Source organism: Neodiprion fabricii, chromosome 4 (genome assembly GCF_021155785.1).
Source record: "Neodiprion fabricii isolate iyNeoFabr1 chromosome 4, iyNeoFabr1.1, whole genome shotgun sequence".
NCBI lineage: Eukaryota > Metazoa > Arthropoda > Insecta > Hymenoptera > Diprionidae > Neodiprion > Neodiprion fabricii.
This window is the reverse complement of record NC_060242.1, coordinates 37,439,671-37,457,922: the sequence shown is the minus strand read 5'-3', so window position 1 is coordinate 37,457,922 and position 18,252 is coordinate 37,439,671. Positions and strand designations below refer to the sequence as shown.

Genomic DNA, 18,252 nt, shown 5'->3' with positions numbered 1-18,252 from the left:
TCTCATTGTCGGTTTGTGCCAGACGGTGGTGCCGCCGGTGGTGACGGTGGGAACTAATTTAGCCGCAGTCAGTTTGGCGGGAATCCGCCCAAATCCGACGGTACTTACGAAGTTTCCCAGATTCATTTTCTTCTCTTTTTCCCACTCACGGAATGTACGTTTGCCAGTCAATTCGCACGGAGTTTGAAAACGCTGTGGTAGAATCTCGTTCGAGATAATTGGTCGTGTGAAAAATCTGAAAGTTTAAAAATATCGAACTGTGATATAACTCTGATATTCTATCGTGCCATCAGCATCCGAGTCGAAAATTTTGCAAACATAAATAGTGACTCGCGATTATTTCTCTTACACAAGCGAGCGAGAGGTTTACCAACCGTTGTAAATGTTAGATTTCCTTTGAATGCCGCATTGTCTAAAACCGCCCGGGAGGAAGGATGCGTCGAGTAAACACGACGAGTTTAAAGTCGATGATGTATACGTGTATATACGTAGCGAAAAAAAAAAACCGCTTGCTCACCTAAACCGAGCAGCTGAATTGTCCTTGAAAACGCGAAGGCGGCATACAACGGGTGAATTCATCCTCAAATTATTTTTACAACTATAGGTTGAAAATTATCTTATAGCTCAGGAATATCGTAAATTTGAAATGCTGAACATTGTATCTGGTAATTTTCCTTGAAATTGACCGACACCAAAGTTTTTTAATGCGAAAATTTTCAACTAACCAGAGCAAACGCCGAGATGATTTACGTACTCCAGGCGACTCAGCAGGCCCGATTTCCCTGTACGCAGCTGATTCTTAAACCGACGAAATCTAACTAAACATCCTCCAGATTTTTAGTCAACTGTAATTACGAGTACCTTGAAATAACAAGGAAGTGAATCGCGAGAGACTTGCGCATGGTTTATAAGAAATAAAATGTATTCTTTCCATGTCCGTTTAATTGCGAAATTTGTCATCACAGCTACTTTACGATCCACGTCAAGCCGTGCGAAATATCCAGCAATTTAATAACGATCATTCCGTATTAATGATCAATGTGCGGTTTCGGCAGAAGAAGAAAACAGCAATTTATTCTTTCGAGAAATAACAAGGAAGTGAGTCTTAGGGGTGGAATCTCGCCACCTTCCTCTACAGCCTAACCCAACACGCCCCCGATATTCATCATCCGTAAGGCGCCAGGACATCGGGGAGATGCAGGAGATCCCATCCCGTTCTGGTCCCGTCTCGGCTCGGATCCTGCGCAAATAAGATGCACGTGTCCTTAAAAGTATCTCAAACACACCACGCTGGATGTTCCGTCAAAGGCTGACACGCACATTAATAATTTTTCGTTAATTTTATTCTAGTGTATTATGAGGGTATCCTCACTGCAAGGAGCAATGATTTTTGCCAGCATAAACACAGATTTAACTGATTTATTTCATTTAAGTAAAAACGTGTTTATAAAAAGGTTACTAGCAGATTTATAAAAAGTAAAATTGAAAAATCCATGAACTTAGATTTTTTCATATTTTTTAGATATACAACTGTACCAAAATTGATTTATTAACTTGTATTGGGTGATTACTCCTTTTTTCATTCAATAAATAAACAAATAAATAAACACATCGTTATCTTCGAACTCGAGGGTTGATAATAATTTCCATCCATACCACACAAAAATGAATCGATCTGTTAAATGTTTCAAATTTCGATTGGAACGAGACATATACTTTTAAACAATTTAACTACCTCCGAATCTTCAGAATCTCGTAATTCTCAGTTTCAGTATTGCGCCGAAAGAGTCAGTAATTTAAATTCCCTGGAAGCGAGGGTAAAATACGTGATTAAAAAGCGGTGACTTTGACGAGATTTTCGCCGTCCCGGATATGATCCGGCGGGAGTTCGGGAAACCAATTTAAAAAGTCATCAGTCGTCCGAATAGTTCGAGGAATCGTTTTACATCTTGTTTCCTGGTCTGGGCCTTCCGCTTCGAAGACCGTCTCATAGTCGACTTTACACCGTGATGTGATCTAGGTGCACATGCACGAAGGCACACAGAGATCGCACAGAAGCTTTTCGATGTTTCGTAAGTCTCTCGTTGCCACGAGGAACGTTTCGTGCCGCCTTCGTCCTTGCCAGCCAATGCTCAAGATAATTAAGCGAGGGGAGGACCTCATTACGCGACTTAACGAGCTCCCTTCACCGACCCCGAAAGCCCTTCCGAGTCCTTCTTCTCCGCCTTGGGATCTACCAACATCGGCCAGGACTCTTTCCTCAATAAATCGCATCCTTCATTTCCTCCCGCAGTCCCGTCGGAGGGACCTTCCGAAATTCTTTTCGGCTCTTCACGTCTTTCTCGGTCTATGTCAAAATGACAATGAATCATGAGCTATCGTAGCGAGAGAAATCTGCGACGAACGAGCATACAGAAAAACGTAACAAGGTAAGTGGGTGAAAATTTCGTTTACCCACGCTTTTACCCCCAGATTAGAACTTATGCTGTAATTCCAGTTCATACGCTCTGTAAACCTGACGTCGTCATAATTGTAAACCGAAATAGTCCGTGTGAAAAGTCAAGTTCCTTCAAACTGTGTGGCACCGGTTGAGCTGTGAACGATGTTTAGAAAGTGGTCGACGGTCTATAAGCGACTGTAGCTGTTACACATCCTTACGTACACAAGGCCACCGTACCTTGTACCTCAAAACCGAGGTTGAAATTTGTTTCCTCGCATATAAACCGATAGGCGTTGTAACAAAAAGAAAGGATGAAGAAAAAAGAAAATTTCAGTCGCCGTATCTATTTCCATCTTCCTGGTATAAGTGGAACCTCATGTGCAACGCGAGTCTGTACAGCAACGGATAGAGCTCAGGAATATGTATGCCTTAGGTTGGGTTTAGGTGAGCCTTCTTGGCTTGGATGGAAGGCCCTGTTCTTCCACCGCGTAACTCAGCGTGGTTTACGGGACGTAACGGCCGCTATATTCCCGGGGGATAAATATCATCGAATCGGGTCTAAATATGACGGGTTAAATTTGTCGGGCCAACGTCGAACAGTCAAAACACCGCGACCCCCGACGCGTAATTATAATCGCATATCGACGCCTCTTAAGAAAAGTATCACGACTCAGATTTCTTACGAAAACTAACACGTTGAGATTTACACCGCGAAAACTGGCATGTTTCGGGTCTTCTATATTTCTATTATCGCGACGTTTTATCGTTCTTTGACCGTGTACTGTGAAATGTACAAATGGCGTACAAAAGACGAGGTTGAAGTTACTAACGTTATCGTAACGAAACATTGGGAAAAAATTACTATTTTCTTACGCTTACAATGATTTTTTTACTGTATTGTTCCATTACGGTTTACTTAACTGAATCGTTACGATAACCTTACTATAACTTAAATATGATTATTAAAGTTACTTTGCAAATTACGTGAAACGTTTTAGTTTTCGTCAGAAATTTTAAACATGCTAAGCTTTTCGTAACAGGCGTCGATACGCTCTTGGGAAAAGAGACCCTTTAAAATTCAGGACAATTATGGCAAGGATTGAGGTCCGGATAATCGGGCGATGATTTACTCGTGACGGACTTAAGATTGTAACGAAAGAACCGGTAGGTGCAGTGCGCAAGAATTTATCGTCGAAGATGCGGTGAAAAATCTTTCCGAGATAAGCGCACTGTTAAAAATGATTGTGATTTTACTATAGACTTAGCGTACAAAAGAGTTGTCTACTTATGAAATCAGATTGCAAATATGAATGGAAAATTTTCGATTTTACTAAAATTTATAAAGGAAAAACACGGTGAAGTAATTCGAATTTACCCAATTGCGTAGTAAATTTAATGTATTTGCTAATTGAATGAACATTAAATGTACACTGAGAGAAATTTTTAGTCCAGGTTACCGCTCAGTCCTTAACTATTTTCATTTTTTACCACAATCGAAAAATATAGTTCCAGGTAGAAAATGAAAATTAGTTTTCTAGCTGTTACCGGAAAGTCTAGTATCCGTTACTATTCTTTCCCATTATCATCACTGTTACTATATTTTCATCTAACTGTTCCGAAAACTTAACGCTTGTGCAACAATAAATTGACGTTAAAGCCTTGTTTAACTAAAAAAAGTAGAGTAAACCTCAGAAACTGATTTTGCGTTCCAGTTACCAAAAAAAAGATCGACGATAGCGCAAAATCGTTACGTAAAGCTTCATTTTTCATAATTCCAACAATATTCAAACAATTTTTTTAACGATACCTGTTTTACCGAATTTTTCTGGTTACTGTAACAAATGAAATTTTTCTCAGTGTATGGTGAATTCGCTGTTCCGTATCCGAATAAAACTTTCAATACAGCGTAGGAAGTTCTATACATAAATTTTCAACACCGCGATGCCTCCGCGTCTGTAATCCTTCTCTGCGGCATCACTGTAGTCGACACTTGTTTATTGCCTCGTTCGTCTCATTTTTGTTCTGCAGTAAAACCGGCTGCATCCCACAGCTCCAGCTCCGACACATCGCATGTATAATCGGTATAATGTACGCACCGCGATCCAACACGCATGCGTTTTGTCATCGTCGCGAAATAACTGCAGCGCGATTTTACGATCTCGTATTTGGAATACGTCCCTCAAACACCCTTGGATCGCCGAAATCGCGATCATGCGCAACACGTTGCGTTTCATTTTTGACAAATTCACTTTTTTTTTTTTTTTTTTGTGAAACGCAAAAAGTTTTAACTGATTTTATTAGGAACATGTTTTAGTATAATGGAATTGATATTAAAATATTTTAGATACGAATACTTTTATTGTCACACCATTTTTTTTAGTTTTTGTTTTTTACATTTGTACAGTTATTTTAAACAAAAATGAGGTTATATATATAGTGTTGCAGTACAATGGTCAAAAATAATTTCGTGACAAGGAAGGTGCTTACTAATTTTGAAACACCTATCTGACCTCATTATAAAACCGTATTTATTTTGATTCGATCAAAAGTTTAGGTTTAGTTTTTTTGTTACAGCTACTACCAATAAAATTCAATGTTTAACGTTTTGACCAACCTTTTTTGATTCAGGCTATTTTGTTATTCACTATGCATACCAGTCAATTACTTACAATAAATAACAGAACAGCCTGAATCAAAAAAAGTAAGCCAGATCGATAAAAATTCAATTAGACTGGTAGTAGCTGTAACTAAAAAACTAAACCTGTTCGTATCAAAATGAATATATGGTTTTATATTGAGGGTAGACAGGTATTTCAAAATTAGTAAGCACTTTACTTGTTCAAAAATTTCGTTGACCAGTGTTATTTGTCTCGAAATTCACTTCTTTCTTATCCTATCATTCGATAGCTGGGTTAATAAGAGAAAATTAACAAAAATCTAACGAATTTGTCGCGAAGTTCGTAAAATTTACCACAGATTTGAAAGTCAAGATGTGTTTGAGACTGTCTAATTTGCGCGTCATAATTATCATGACGTCACTGTTCGGCAGGATTCCTAACCTAACCTAACTATTAATACCGAACAATGACGTCACGATAATGATGGCGCGGATTCAAAACAGCGATTCTTAGATCTCGTGACTTTAATTTATGACCATACTTTTAATCGCTTAGCTTTATTTTACTAATAAATTAAACAAATGTCAAACATTCTCCCCTCGGCGTAAATCTCCGATGTTTAATAGGCGCGATGCAATCATGTACAAGAAACAAAAAAAATAAAAAAAAAATAAAAAATTTACAAAATTCTAACCTCCTTTGGCGAGGAGGGAGAAAACCTCGTCCCTGACTCACCGATTCACCCTAAAATCCTGTGATATTTCCAAATACCAGAAAGGGCGAACGGGGTCGTCGTGCGGTATGAGAAACGCGGGTGGAAAACCTCGGGTGGGCCAAAGTTTTACAGAACTAGTTGCTGAGCGGACTGCAGGAGTTAAATCGTTGAAAAGTATAAGAACGGTTGTCGGTCCGTAGGCAAGCCGCGATCGTAAAACCGAGTTGAAACGTACTCCCCATCTTGGAGATCGGTCCGTTCGTCTTGTCGGTGGCAGTTACGGGAATCTGAGAAACCGGCTAATCTAAACATAGACGGATCGCGGCGCGCCCCGCGCAAACGGACCCGGGTGACAGACGGCTCAAGGATTCTTTCGTTTATACGAATTAAAACCGAGACGGGATCCCCTCGCAAAGCTGTGGGTTATACAACGTATACAAGTCTCGACTTCTCCCTCGTCGCACTCAACTTCCACGAGGCTGAATGTCCGAAGATGGTTTTTTTTTCATCACTTTCTGGATATAGGAGCTGAAAGATGGTCGGAAAATCTGTTCGATATTAGCAACACTGAGAAAAGTTTCATTTGTTGCAGTAGTTGGAAAAATTGAGTAAAACAGGTATCGTTGAAAAAAACTGTTTGAATATTGTTGGAATTACGAAAAACGAGTCACGCCTAACCATTTTGCGATATCGTCGATCCTTTTTTGGTTATTGCAGCGCAGAATCAGTTTCTGAGGTTTACTCTACTTTTTTAGTTAAACGAGGCTTTAACGTCAATTTATCGTTGCACGAGCGTTAAATTTTCGCAACAGTCGCAAGAAAATATAGCAACAGTGATCGTAATGAGAAAGAATAGTAACGGGTACCAGACTTTCCGGTAGCAGCTAGAAAACTAATTTTCATTTCCTACCTGGAACTATATTTTTCGATTGTGGTAAAAAATGAAAATAGTCAGGCGGTAACCGAAACTAAAAATTTCTTTCAGTGAACAACGACAAATTTCTGACCAAATTTTAGTGGTTTAGCCATAAAAAAATTCACGAAGTCGAGCTGAAGCGAATGACCATGGCATACGATTTGCGCAGCACGCATTTCGTGGAAAGAATCCATGGATGATTGATTATTTGAAATTGAAGGGGACGATTTGATTTACACGTGTCTTTTTTTCCGACGTATTTCTTCCGTTAATAGACCGTGTCAATTGTCTGCCTTTTCATTACCGATATCCGACACTGTGCTACTTATACGTACGCATTAGCAGGACAAAGCGTTGAACGAAGTGATTCTGTCACGATGCCAGAAACGTTGAACAGACGGGGATCGTTACAGTGAAGGAATATGAGTTATTTACTTCCGGAAGAGAAAAGTACGGCTGATTTGCGGGACAGGGAGTTACTGCCAACTCCGATTTTACTTAGGCGCCGGTTTACTATACACGTATACGAGGTAGTTTTAGAAACGATCGTTTAGTGGCAACCACCTTTCACACTTAGGCAGCTGGCGATGGCTCGCGACTATGTAAGCCGATTGGAATGAAGCTCTGTTGCACTCTTCGCTTTTCAAAATCCGCTCGGTCCTTAACTATTTTCATTTCTTACCACAATAAAAAAATACAGTTCTAGGTACAAAATGAAAATTAGTTTTCTAGCTGTTACCGGAAAGTCTAGTATCCGTTGCTATTCTTTCTCATTACGATCGCTGTTGCTAGATTTTCTTGCAACTGTTGCGAAAATTTAACGCTCGTGCAACGATAAATTGACGTTAAAGTCTTATTTAACTAGAAAAGTAGAGTAAACCTCAGAAACTGATTTTGCGTTGCAATTACCATAAAAGGATCGACCATAGCGCAAAATGGTTAGGCGTACCTCGTTTTTCGTAATTCCAACAATGTTTAAACAATTTTTTAACGATACCTGTTTTACTGAATTTTTCTAGTTACTGTAACAAATTAAATTTTTCTCAGTGTGACGATTTTTTTTATTTTGAACCACTGTAATGGCATCCACCATTGCAAATGGATGTCTGACCTTAGATTCGTTATTAGTGATTCATAAAACCTTCACCCACCAATTTCTACGATAATTCGAATATTTTTAGATTTTTTTACACCGTATTGGATCCCTATTTTGGGTTTCGGAATCTGACTTCAGATTCGTGATCAGCCACGCGATAAATCGAAGAATACCAATTTTCATACAAATCCAAATGTTTTTAGTTTTTTTTCTTCAGCTTATTGAATATGCGAAATTTAAATTTTTCAAATCTGACCTCAGATTCGTGATTAGCCACCTAAAAAACCTCACGGTACCAATTTTCATTGAAATCCATTCATCCATTCTCAAGATATCATAATTTTCATTGGTCTTTTTGGAATTCTGTTATTCAAATAATTTTCTCTTCAAACAAAAAACGGGAAATTAAAAACTACACGAACGCAAATTGTTCATCAAAGAAATGAAAAATCAGGTATAATTTAAGTATCAAATATCGACGATTCCCACTTACCGTTGCCTCTCAAACACACGCTTGAAATTTAAGAAAATTTAATCCTCTCTCTCCCGCCGTTCCGTTTCATCTTGCAGTGTACAGTTCCTTTGATGCATCCGAAAAAACGTCGATCAACCGTGAAAGAAACGCCAAACTGAGCCAAAATCGAGTCGCAAAATGGAAAAAAAACGAATAAAAAATTTTTAAAATATTCCCTTCCTTGAACGCGAGCGAAAAAAATGATGTAACCGTAAATCTGGTACAGATACAAATTTTTTTTCACTTTCGCACGCGTCGCGGTATCGGAAGTTGGAACTTTAGCGACTGAATTCTTGGCGACAAGATTCCGGCTCGTCTGATTCGCCGATAACGAATGAAATGACGCGCAAGCTCTATCGGATGAAACGATTCGTGAACTCGAGCGAGGCGGAGCTTGTAAAGTCTGGTTGCGATAATATTTGCACTAACCCGAGGCGATCCATTAGCCGAGAGAGCAAGGAAGGCGTGCGTCGAGTTTAGTCGGTCAGTTTTATTGAGCCAATGTGACAGACAGAAGCTGCAGAGTCTCCTTCGACATTTTCGAAGATTCGTAGATTCTGCTCGAGTTGCGATTTGCGTGTTCTTTTGGTAAAATCTGCGAAGTGAAATTTCCCGAGATTTATGACGATCGTTTCCGGAAAGCGAAGTTGGGGGCGTCGATGGAACAAGGAACCTGATACAATATGGTCAAATTCTTCCAGTCTTTGGAAATTTTTCGCGCACAATTAACTGTGCAAATGAGAAATGAAACGGTTGTGTCAAAATCATTCGATATTCTCCGTTTTATTTATTATACCGACGATTTTTTTTTGTTTTTTTTTTTCAAATATAAAAATACTGTACAATATGTATAATAATATGAACGTAATATACCACGTATCATGTATATAACGTTCTAACAAAAGCTGCATGGTAGCAATAACAGAGGAATGAAAAGCTAACTTTATATTCTAGACTTAATATTTCACAGATTGTAAAAATGATGAACAATTACTAAAGGCACTGCGATGTATATAATTTATTTCACGAGCTTTGATAATGAGGATCCTGCTTTTCATTGTTTTTTATTGTCGTGTGTTTTTTTTCTCCTCAGACACACACACACACACACACACACGGTTCGGTGTTGATAAATTATTGCATTATCCGGCCACTGCGAAATAGGCATACCGAATGATTATCGTCGATATCGTTATTGTTGAATATAAAATATCGTACAACCACCTACTTATATATAAATATTCTGAAAAACTATTGGCTAAACTATATGTATATATATAGTATAATGATTCATGGCATAATATACAGATAAAACAGTAACAACGATGCGGACAAAATACGAATAAGCTAGCTTCAAAATTTCACTGTACAATGTATAGAAAGAAGCTTAATCTCGCATATTTATTACTCCACACTATATGCACTATGTAGTGTTTGGTATTTTAACTGTACGACCAAGGCTTGAATAAAAAAAAGGCACTGAAGTATAGCAACGACACTATTAGGACGATGCCGATTTTTTCACTTGGCACTCGGAATTTCTGATTTCATACTTATACATCTTACGTTCTATTCTAGATTCTACGCGTACTTTAACTTACAATTAAACCTAAATGAAGATATGCGGCTCGTAAAACTTACGGGACTAGGAGAACCATTTCTGAATCTCTCCATACAAATCTTACCTACCATATGTAAAACTTATATGTAATAATTATTCTATTTACGAATACGTTAATATTCATACTCGTCATATATATATATACACATATATACAAATACAAGATAAAGTATACACTTTTCATAAATACAAAACGATTTATTGTACATTCGTAGACAATATACAAAATAGAGAATTGACAAAATCGTGGCTCGATGAACCCAAGGCATAAAAAAAAAAAAAAAGAAAGAAAAATGAAAAAAAAAAACTCCGCGTAGACAACCGTAGATAAACTATGACATAAACTTTCACAATTGCAGAGCGATAGAATTTCAGGCACTTTTTGGACGTTCGAGTGTATTAATCAAATAGCTTATAATTATCTGAGGCTAATGATAAAAAAAAAAAAAAAAAACAAAAAGAAAACAAAAAAAAAACTTACAGACCTATTCGGTTAGATTATAAGTATTTATCTAATCGTAAACCTGATTTCGATTTTGAACCCAAGCCGACGTTTTATAAAAATTACGCCACGCAGACACGCTGTTCGTAAATGATACTATACATATAAATGCATTTGCAGGTTCGCCGTCATCTCGAGGTGTCATAAATTGAATTTAACGTTTTTGGCACGAGGAATTCAGCCCGACGTGTTACAACACTGGCAACACTTAACGGGCATTTGATTTGCGGGTTTTCGCTGCCACGGTGGTATCATGTACGATAAATCGTGCAATACACATCGTCCGTTGTTCGCATTAACGTCGATTGGTCAACGAGAGTATAAGCAAGTAACTTTACGCCCCTTCGGTATCTGAGAAATGTGTCGGGGGGGCGGGGAGAAAAAGAAAAAGATCAAAAAAGATAAGAAAAACGAAAACAAACAAATAAATAAATTTAAAAAGAAAATTAAAACACGTATATTTAAACATCGCGTGGAACTGCACGCAACGTCAACAACTCCCGCGCGTTTTAGGTAAAATTCTAACGATCCCTGGAGCGTCTAAAGCACCAATGCAGATCCCGTGGAAGCAGCATCCTCATCATCCCCCACGACGCGACAGCTGTCCCCGGTCTTTTCGAATTTTTTTACCTCCCCGCATCCAGTGTCACTTATATATTTATTATACGTGGTGTGTCCGACGAACGCGTGAAAATTTTATAACAAATGTAAGCGCAGCGATAGAGAAAGAGTATGAATAATACGATGTTTGAATTAGAATTAAGGAGGGATAAAATAATGTAAAAATGTAACTATCGGTTCAAAAACGATGGACGAGATAATCACGCACGGTACGTATTTAACAACTTTCGCGCAGCCGAATGCAGAGCATCCAGAATGGACGAGATCCATGAACTTAAAGAAATTCTTTAGTCTTGTCGTTTGTTTTTATATCACCGCTAGCTGCTTATACTGCCGATGCTGATGCTGCTGTTGCTGCAGCAGCAACGCTACGAGAAGTCGTCTTCCCCCCATCATCCCCGTTTCGATGTATAACGATACAATAAGTTAGCTCCTGCTGCTGCTGTCATGCTTGCGGTAAAAGAACGACCGAAACCGACGTGTCTTTTTTAATTGAATGCAAAGAGATTTATCGCCGCTGTGCACCGTTTATGTGGAGGATTTGGAGGAGAAAAAAAAATTGAGAAAAACAAGTCGGATTAGGTACATCGAGGTGGTGGATGGAAAGGGATGAATTGATTCGCAACCTTTTTTTTTTATCTGCTAATTTTTTATTTTTAATTCTATCGCCCTGCTCTTCGTAGCCGGGAAATACCCGTTTTGTTATCGTACGATTTGTTGTATTCCATGAAACTGCAAGGGAAAATTACATCGTAAAATATTGAGGGTGAATTTTGTAAATGTATTTGGATATTCGGTGATTGTTGAATTTGAAAATGTTGAGAAGGAGAAAAAATGGTTTCAACTTTTACCCTCCTGCAGTGCTATTCGATTTTACATGTGAATCCAGTAAAAACTTCAATCTATAATCGAAAAAATTGGTTGCGAAAAGTAAAAATTTTACCCCTCCCATGTATAGTGTGAATTAAATTGAATTGACTTGAATCTCACCTTGAAAATTGTTACGCGTTTACCTTTACTTACAATTATTGTTAAATTCTATAATTTTCCCGCGACATTTCGCATACGAACGTAATGTATAAGCATATTCCGTAAAACAGACACGCGAGTACCTATAATAACTTTGCGTCGAATCGCGGGGATGGAAATCCATTAGCGTTAAAAATCATTAACCCGTCGAAAGCGAGAACTGCATAGTCGTGCATAGTTTTAACGGGCGGGAAAGTTTGCTTTGGTTGGCTTAAAATAACTAACTCCCTTCTGAAATATTCACACGGTTATGGTTACCACGGCAGCCAGCGAGGAGAGGAGAGGAGAGGAGAGGAGATGAGCTGCTGGTTTCGTGTACGAGATGAGCTACGCGTTCCGATTACCCAAACACGAATACCTACCACCTACCTACAGCGATGCACGACGAGGATTCTCCGGGCTACAAGCTCCTTATACTTCGCAGCATCTTTACCAGGAAAGACGCTTTTAAAAGCTCAAACCCGCAGCACCGTGCATGCCTTGGGAAAATATAATATTGTAACCGGAATGTGTCTCTCATTGCCTCGGTGATGCGGCCGATGGGCGCCGAGATACGATACTTGATCTTTTCTTTTTACACACTCCGCCTTACTTTACACTATAATGTGAAATACAGACACAGACAGGTATTAGTCTTCGTTCTACTGGCGCCAAAATTCGACGTCGATTTTGAACAGGGTGGTCACGAATTTTTTTTGGGGAAAAAAAAGGTTTTCCATACGATATTTTTCCCCGGTATCTGGTAAGTTACTAAAACCTAGTTTTAACTGAAATTTGCCCCAGTTTCTGGTAAGTTACCAAAACCTAGTTTCAACTGACATTTTCCCCGCTATCTGGTAAGTTACTAAAACATAGTTTCAACTGACAGTTTTCTCGGTATCTGGTAAGTTACTAAAACCTAGTTTTAACTGAAATTTGCCCCAGTTTCTGGTAAGTTACTAAAACCTAGTTTCAACTCTCTGGTTTCAACTGACAGTTTCCCCGGTATCTGGTAAGTTACTAAAACCTAGTTTTAACTGAAATTTGCCCCAGTTTCTGGTAAGTTACCAAAACCTAGTTTCAACTGACATTTTCCCCGGTATCTGGTAAGTTACTAAAACCTAGTTTTAACTGAAATTTGCCCCAATTTCTGGTAAGTTACTAAAACCTAGATCGTTCAGATTATTAACTCTATATTCGGCTGAAATTCAATTGAAATTAAAGAAGAATATGATTTAGAAAACAGTTAGCTCAAGCGAATTTGATTTTCTAGACGAAAAAAGCAAACTAGTTAACTTAAAAAAATCATTTCTAATTCCCACGATAGAAAACTGATGTGTTTAGTTTTTTCGATGACCAAATTAAAAATCCCTCGACATTCCCAAGTGCGTGACCGTGACCCTGTTTAATCTCCGACATTTCCATCGATTGTATTTAGTATTTCCTGCACCCTGGTTTTTCAAACTGCCATATAAAACGCGGTTCTTACGGGAAAAAGGAACCACTGCTTTTACGGAGTAAAAATACCGTCTATTTACGCTGTATCATATATGTATGTACATAGGTATGTATATGCATGCATGGATATATAAGGGAGATAAATTTGTTGTGCAAATGACGTGCACCTCGTGTGTTTGTTTGAGCTCGTTAAGTGCCGCTGAGCGGCTTTTTCTCAAGTGTGACGAAAAGTTGAATGAAGAGGTAGGAACTCGCGAGGAAAATTTAACCCCCCGAGAATCGGGGGCGTGTGCTTGCGGTAGGCAGGTATAAGAGTATAAGATGTGCCGTATTTACGAGTACATGCTCGACAAAGATAAGACACTTTTCATTTTTTCAAGCAGTTTGGTGTCTTGAGAGAATTTTCTTCTTTTTTTATTTTTATTTTTTTTTCACCATGCATAATTCAAGATCACTTGAGAGTGAATCGTACGCGGAATGTTTGACGGTCGTGAGTATAAAAGCTGTGGATGAAAAATCCGACGTTGAGACACTATTGTCGTAAGTTTCTAATATTTATACGACTCAACGATCAATTTCGTTACTAATAATTCAAACTGACACGTGTAACAGAAAGTGATAATCTCGAAAACACGAAATAATTATACAGTGTGGAAAATTAAATTGTTCACGTTGGAAATAAGAGACTGTTGTTTTTTTTTTTTTTTTTTTTCGAAAATACGTAGATTAAAATATCGTCTGAATTGTAAAATTTTAAATGGGATAAGAAATCATTTCTAATTCCTATGATAGAAAACTGATGCGTTTAGTTTTGTCAGAAAGGAAGGATTTTAATTTTGTAGAACGGCTTCGACGCCGGTGAATATCGAGTTCACAGATTCGCCGAATCCAATTCGTTTCTTATTTCACTGCGGTTGGTGAAAATCCCAGTCCGGATTTATGAATCGAAGGATGGCGACGCGGTGCGAGGGATAAACGGGTCTTTTCGGCGACGGAAACTTTGCTAACAATCTGCAGATACGCGGCATGACGCAGTTTATGCAACCTAACAGTATTCAAATGTATATCTCGTGTTAGTCAACGGAGTTACGACGATTTCTCGACGGCTGCAAAGTATCTAATAGACCAGCACCAGCAGCATCATCACAACCGGCCGGAAACATAAATTATTTACGGTTAATGCCTAACTGTTTAAACTCTGTGTGTGTGTGTGTGTGTCGTTTTATATTATAAGTTTTATTCGTTGCAGAATAGCGGAAATATCGTTATATCCGTGTCGCTGCTGCTTATGCTGCTGCACATCTTCGCTAGCAACGGACGTCTATTTCCGGTACACGTCGACGTTTTTAACAAGCCTTCGGTTAATTGCGAGGAAAAATTTGTCCAAGGTAAAAAAAAAAAATAAAAAAAAAAAACGGCGCAATTCTTGCCAAGAAATTAAGTCAACCTCACGCATCCGACGCAACAATTACATTTCGCTAATTTTCGATCCAGCGAAAATTAGAAACAAACTGTTCACAGATATCTTAACAGTCTTTCAACCTCAATCGCGTCACTCTCTTTGCGTTTGATTTTTAGTTCTAAATTCTTCTCGATGCGATGAAGTTTACGCATCGAAGTAAAATATCAAAATTATCCAAACTTTTTTTTCACCGTTTAGTGTAAAACAGCCTTTTTCACTATTCTTGAGGGTTCAACGAGATCACGAAATGAGACAGTGACGCGGTGAAGAAGAAGAAGAATGGCTTCGCATCCACGCCAAGATACACAAATGCAAATAGATGCGTACATATAACAAACGGTTGTTTTGCATTTTGGCGCGTACGTGAATTTAACGCGAATCTTGGACTTTTTAGGAATTGCGCGAAAGTGTAAATAATTCAATCGCCAAAGTTACGCGCCGTGAAATCTGCAAACAGTGGCACTTGAATTGATCCTTAAAGTAAACGCAATAAAAAAAAAACCTGCTAAACTAAATCTAAAGTTTAATCGAAAAGTTAAATATTACCGGGACGTTTCTGCAACGGTAGCAGCAGCACGGAAGAAACGAAGACATCACAATAATTAGCTTCCAGAGTATTCCGGACAATATGCGGATCAAAGATGACGACGTTATTACAGATTAAAGTTCAAATCGCCCTCCATTCTCCACATGTTGAATGCCGTTGTTAATTTGTCCTGCGCGGTGTAATTTCGCGACAAAGAGCCGGTGATCTTCCTAGCTCCGAGTACAATTTTCCCGGGACTCCGTTCTCCTGAAAGAAGGGAAAAGTATGAGGATAACAAAAAAAAGAAGGAAAGAAAGTAAAAATATACGAAAAATTATTGAAATGAGAAAATTCTTCGAGATTGTAATGCAGTGAAAGAAACGTCGAGGTGGATGTATAACTCGCGATTTTATGCGATCATTAAAACGGTCATCGGCCGGTTAACGTCCCGCGTTGTCATTAGTCACGCAACTAAGTTATGTCCCTGTTTTCCATCCAGCTCGCGAGTATGAGACGTCGGCTGTTTGCGGCTCGTTCGAACATGTCGAGAGTCTGAGGGTGCCGAGTGAGATAGCTACTGTTCATCCTGGTCCTGAAGGAGGAGGAGGAAGAGGAGGAGGAGCGCGGATGATTGAGTAAGACTTGTTCCCCGATGGCAGGCAGCGCGAGTTTCGTTAGTTCGTAACTCAAACGAAAAGGCGCGAAAAACAGCCGAACACACCCGGTGATTTAAAAATCGAATTCAAGCCTCGGGGTTCTCGCAGCCACCGTTAAAGAGTTGTGTAAAACGAAGACGAAAAGAAGAAGAATGCGCAAAACTCGTCTCTGCGCTAATTATTTTATATTACAAACAATCCGCAAACAGTCTCGCCTTGTGTAACGTAAATAATTACCTCTGTTCCCAGGTCGCATCGTCTCGAGAGGAAAGAAAGAAAAGGAATCGCGGGTGAAATTTTGCAAGGATCGATATTTGGAACGGCCGATATACGGTGTCGAAAATTCAAAGTCGAATCGTTCGAAGTCTCGATCGGGTATTGAAAGTGTCGCCGATCGGTAAATCGATTTACTTTATCAGCGCGTATTTTCAAAAATTCCGATAACGTACAACGGCCGATCCGAGTATCGATAGTTGAAATTTTTCACTCCCCATCCCGTTAAGAACGCGCGTACCTACAAAGTTAGCTACTAACCGTTGTCCTCGAGTCCCTCTCGGTTTTCGGTACTGCAGTGAAGCACTTGATAGAGAAAGTCGATGTACCGCGTGGCGAGCTTGAGGGTCTGTATCTTGCTGAGCTTGTCACTCGGCATAGTGGGTATGATCTGTCTCAGGGATGCGAAAGCCTCGTTGAGATTCTGCGTCCTCTGTCGCTCTCTGTGGTTGGCCATGACCCTCTGATTCTGTATCTCTTCAACGGTAGCGCCGCTCTTCCTCCGAGCCTTGAGCTTTCCCGCGGAGGATTGGGAGTCCCCGTCGGACTCGCTGCAGTTTTCGGTACTGAGCTTCCGCTTCCTCTTCGGAACGTTAACCGGGGCTCTCCCTCTCTCGAAGAACCCTTGCTGAACATTCGTCGAGCCCGTCGCTACGACGTCCGGCTTCAACTCCGTCGCATCGGGCTTGTACTTCGCAAGCTCGGGCTTGTACTCCGTCGGATCCGGTTTGTACCCGGGCTGGTGACCGACGTAGGTCGTCGCCGTCGGTGCCGAGGTCATTTCCTCACCCGAGGAGTACATCTGCGGGGATGGTGTAAGGTAAAAGCTGGCTTCGTTGTCCCTGCTCGCGTGGCTGTGATCGGACAAAAATCCAGGGGATTGATCGTCGTGCCGTCTTTCGTAATCGCCCTGGCCGTGAAAAGCCTCCCTCTCGTAGCTCTGCATTTTCTGCTGTTGATCCGGGAACTCGTAAACGATGTAAGGTTGGTGCTGCTGATAGAGCTGGGGATTGGAATGAAAACCCGGAAGCAGGTGTGTCGGTGGTGAAAATCTCTCGTTGTAATTGTTAGGCGAGCTGCTCGCGCTACTTCCGGCACTGTGAGGTATACCGGAACCACCCCCGAGCTGGTGGTTGTATATTACCTGGGGCCTGAACTGACTCTGCTGCGGCTGGGACTGCATTTCGAGTTTGCGTTGGCTCGCTCCTCTCGAGTTTGAAGAAGAAGAGATGAGAAGAAGAAGAAAACAAAAAAAAAAAAAAACATGCAACCCACCCCTAGTGATTTTTTAAATTATATCCTAATTTTCGTCTTGTCTCTGCCCGCGTCACATCGGCACGGAGCCGTTCGTTTCCCTTAACCCTCGCGAATTCGTACTCGTCGATATTTTCAAAACATCCTGGTCGATGATAATTTTTTTTTCTTCCTCACCCCCTCCCCCCCTAGTTTCTCACTCAAGGCAAATTATCAAGCGGTATAGAATCGGTCATCGTACCGTTTAAAACGGGATTTAATATTAAAAAATTCACGAAACACTTGCGGATCGGAGCTTCGAGCTTTTTACGCACTTCGATTCTCACGAATTTTTTACATCGCACGGTCGGTGACGTATATTGTTACTGTTATTATTAATATTATTATTGTTATTCTTATTATCAATATTGTCAACGTTATTATTGTTATTGTTGTTTTCGTTATTGTTATTATTGTCAATATACATTTGGCACACGTGAGGAGCCGATTCAGCGCGATACGGACGACACGGGGGATGACTTCTGTCTGCTGACCGAACCGAGAGAGCGTGGATGCACGGAACGTCAGAGGTA

At 39.8% G+C, this 18,252-nt stretch overlaps 1 protein-coding gene across 3 annotated transcripts; it reads right to left on the bottom strand.

Annotated features, from left to right (window-relative positions):
• Window positions 1-1,124: 1,124 nt before the first annotated feature.
• LOC124180429 (protein twist-like) lies at window positions 1,125-17,622 on the bottom strand. Of its 3 annotated transcripts, none has more exons than XM_046565923.1 (3): window positions 16,688-17,622; window positions 15,518-15,764; window positions 1,125-1,240 (listed from the first exon to the last, which is right to left on the bottom strand). In XM_046565923.1, exons 1-2 carry the CDS (start codon window positions 17,607-17,609, stop codon window positions 15,625-15,627), a joined length of 1,062 nt encoding a protein of 353 aa, XP_046421879.1. In that variant the 5' UTR covers window positions 17,610-17,622; the 3' UTR covers window positions 1,125-1,240; window positions 15,518-15,624. The 3 variants fall into 3 exon arrangements, with proteins under 3 accessions (XP_046421879.1, XP_046421881.1, XP_046421880.1); XM_046565925.1 differs by lacking the exon at window positions 1,125-1,240 and adding an exon at window positions 5,899-6,321; XM_046565924.1 differs by lacking the exon at window positions 1,125-1,240 and adding an exon at window positions 9,178-11,775.
• Window positions 17,623-18,252: the final 630 nt, after the last annotated feature.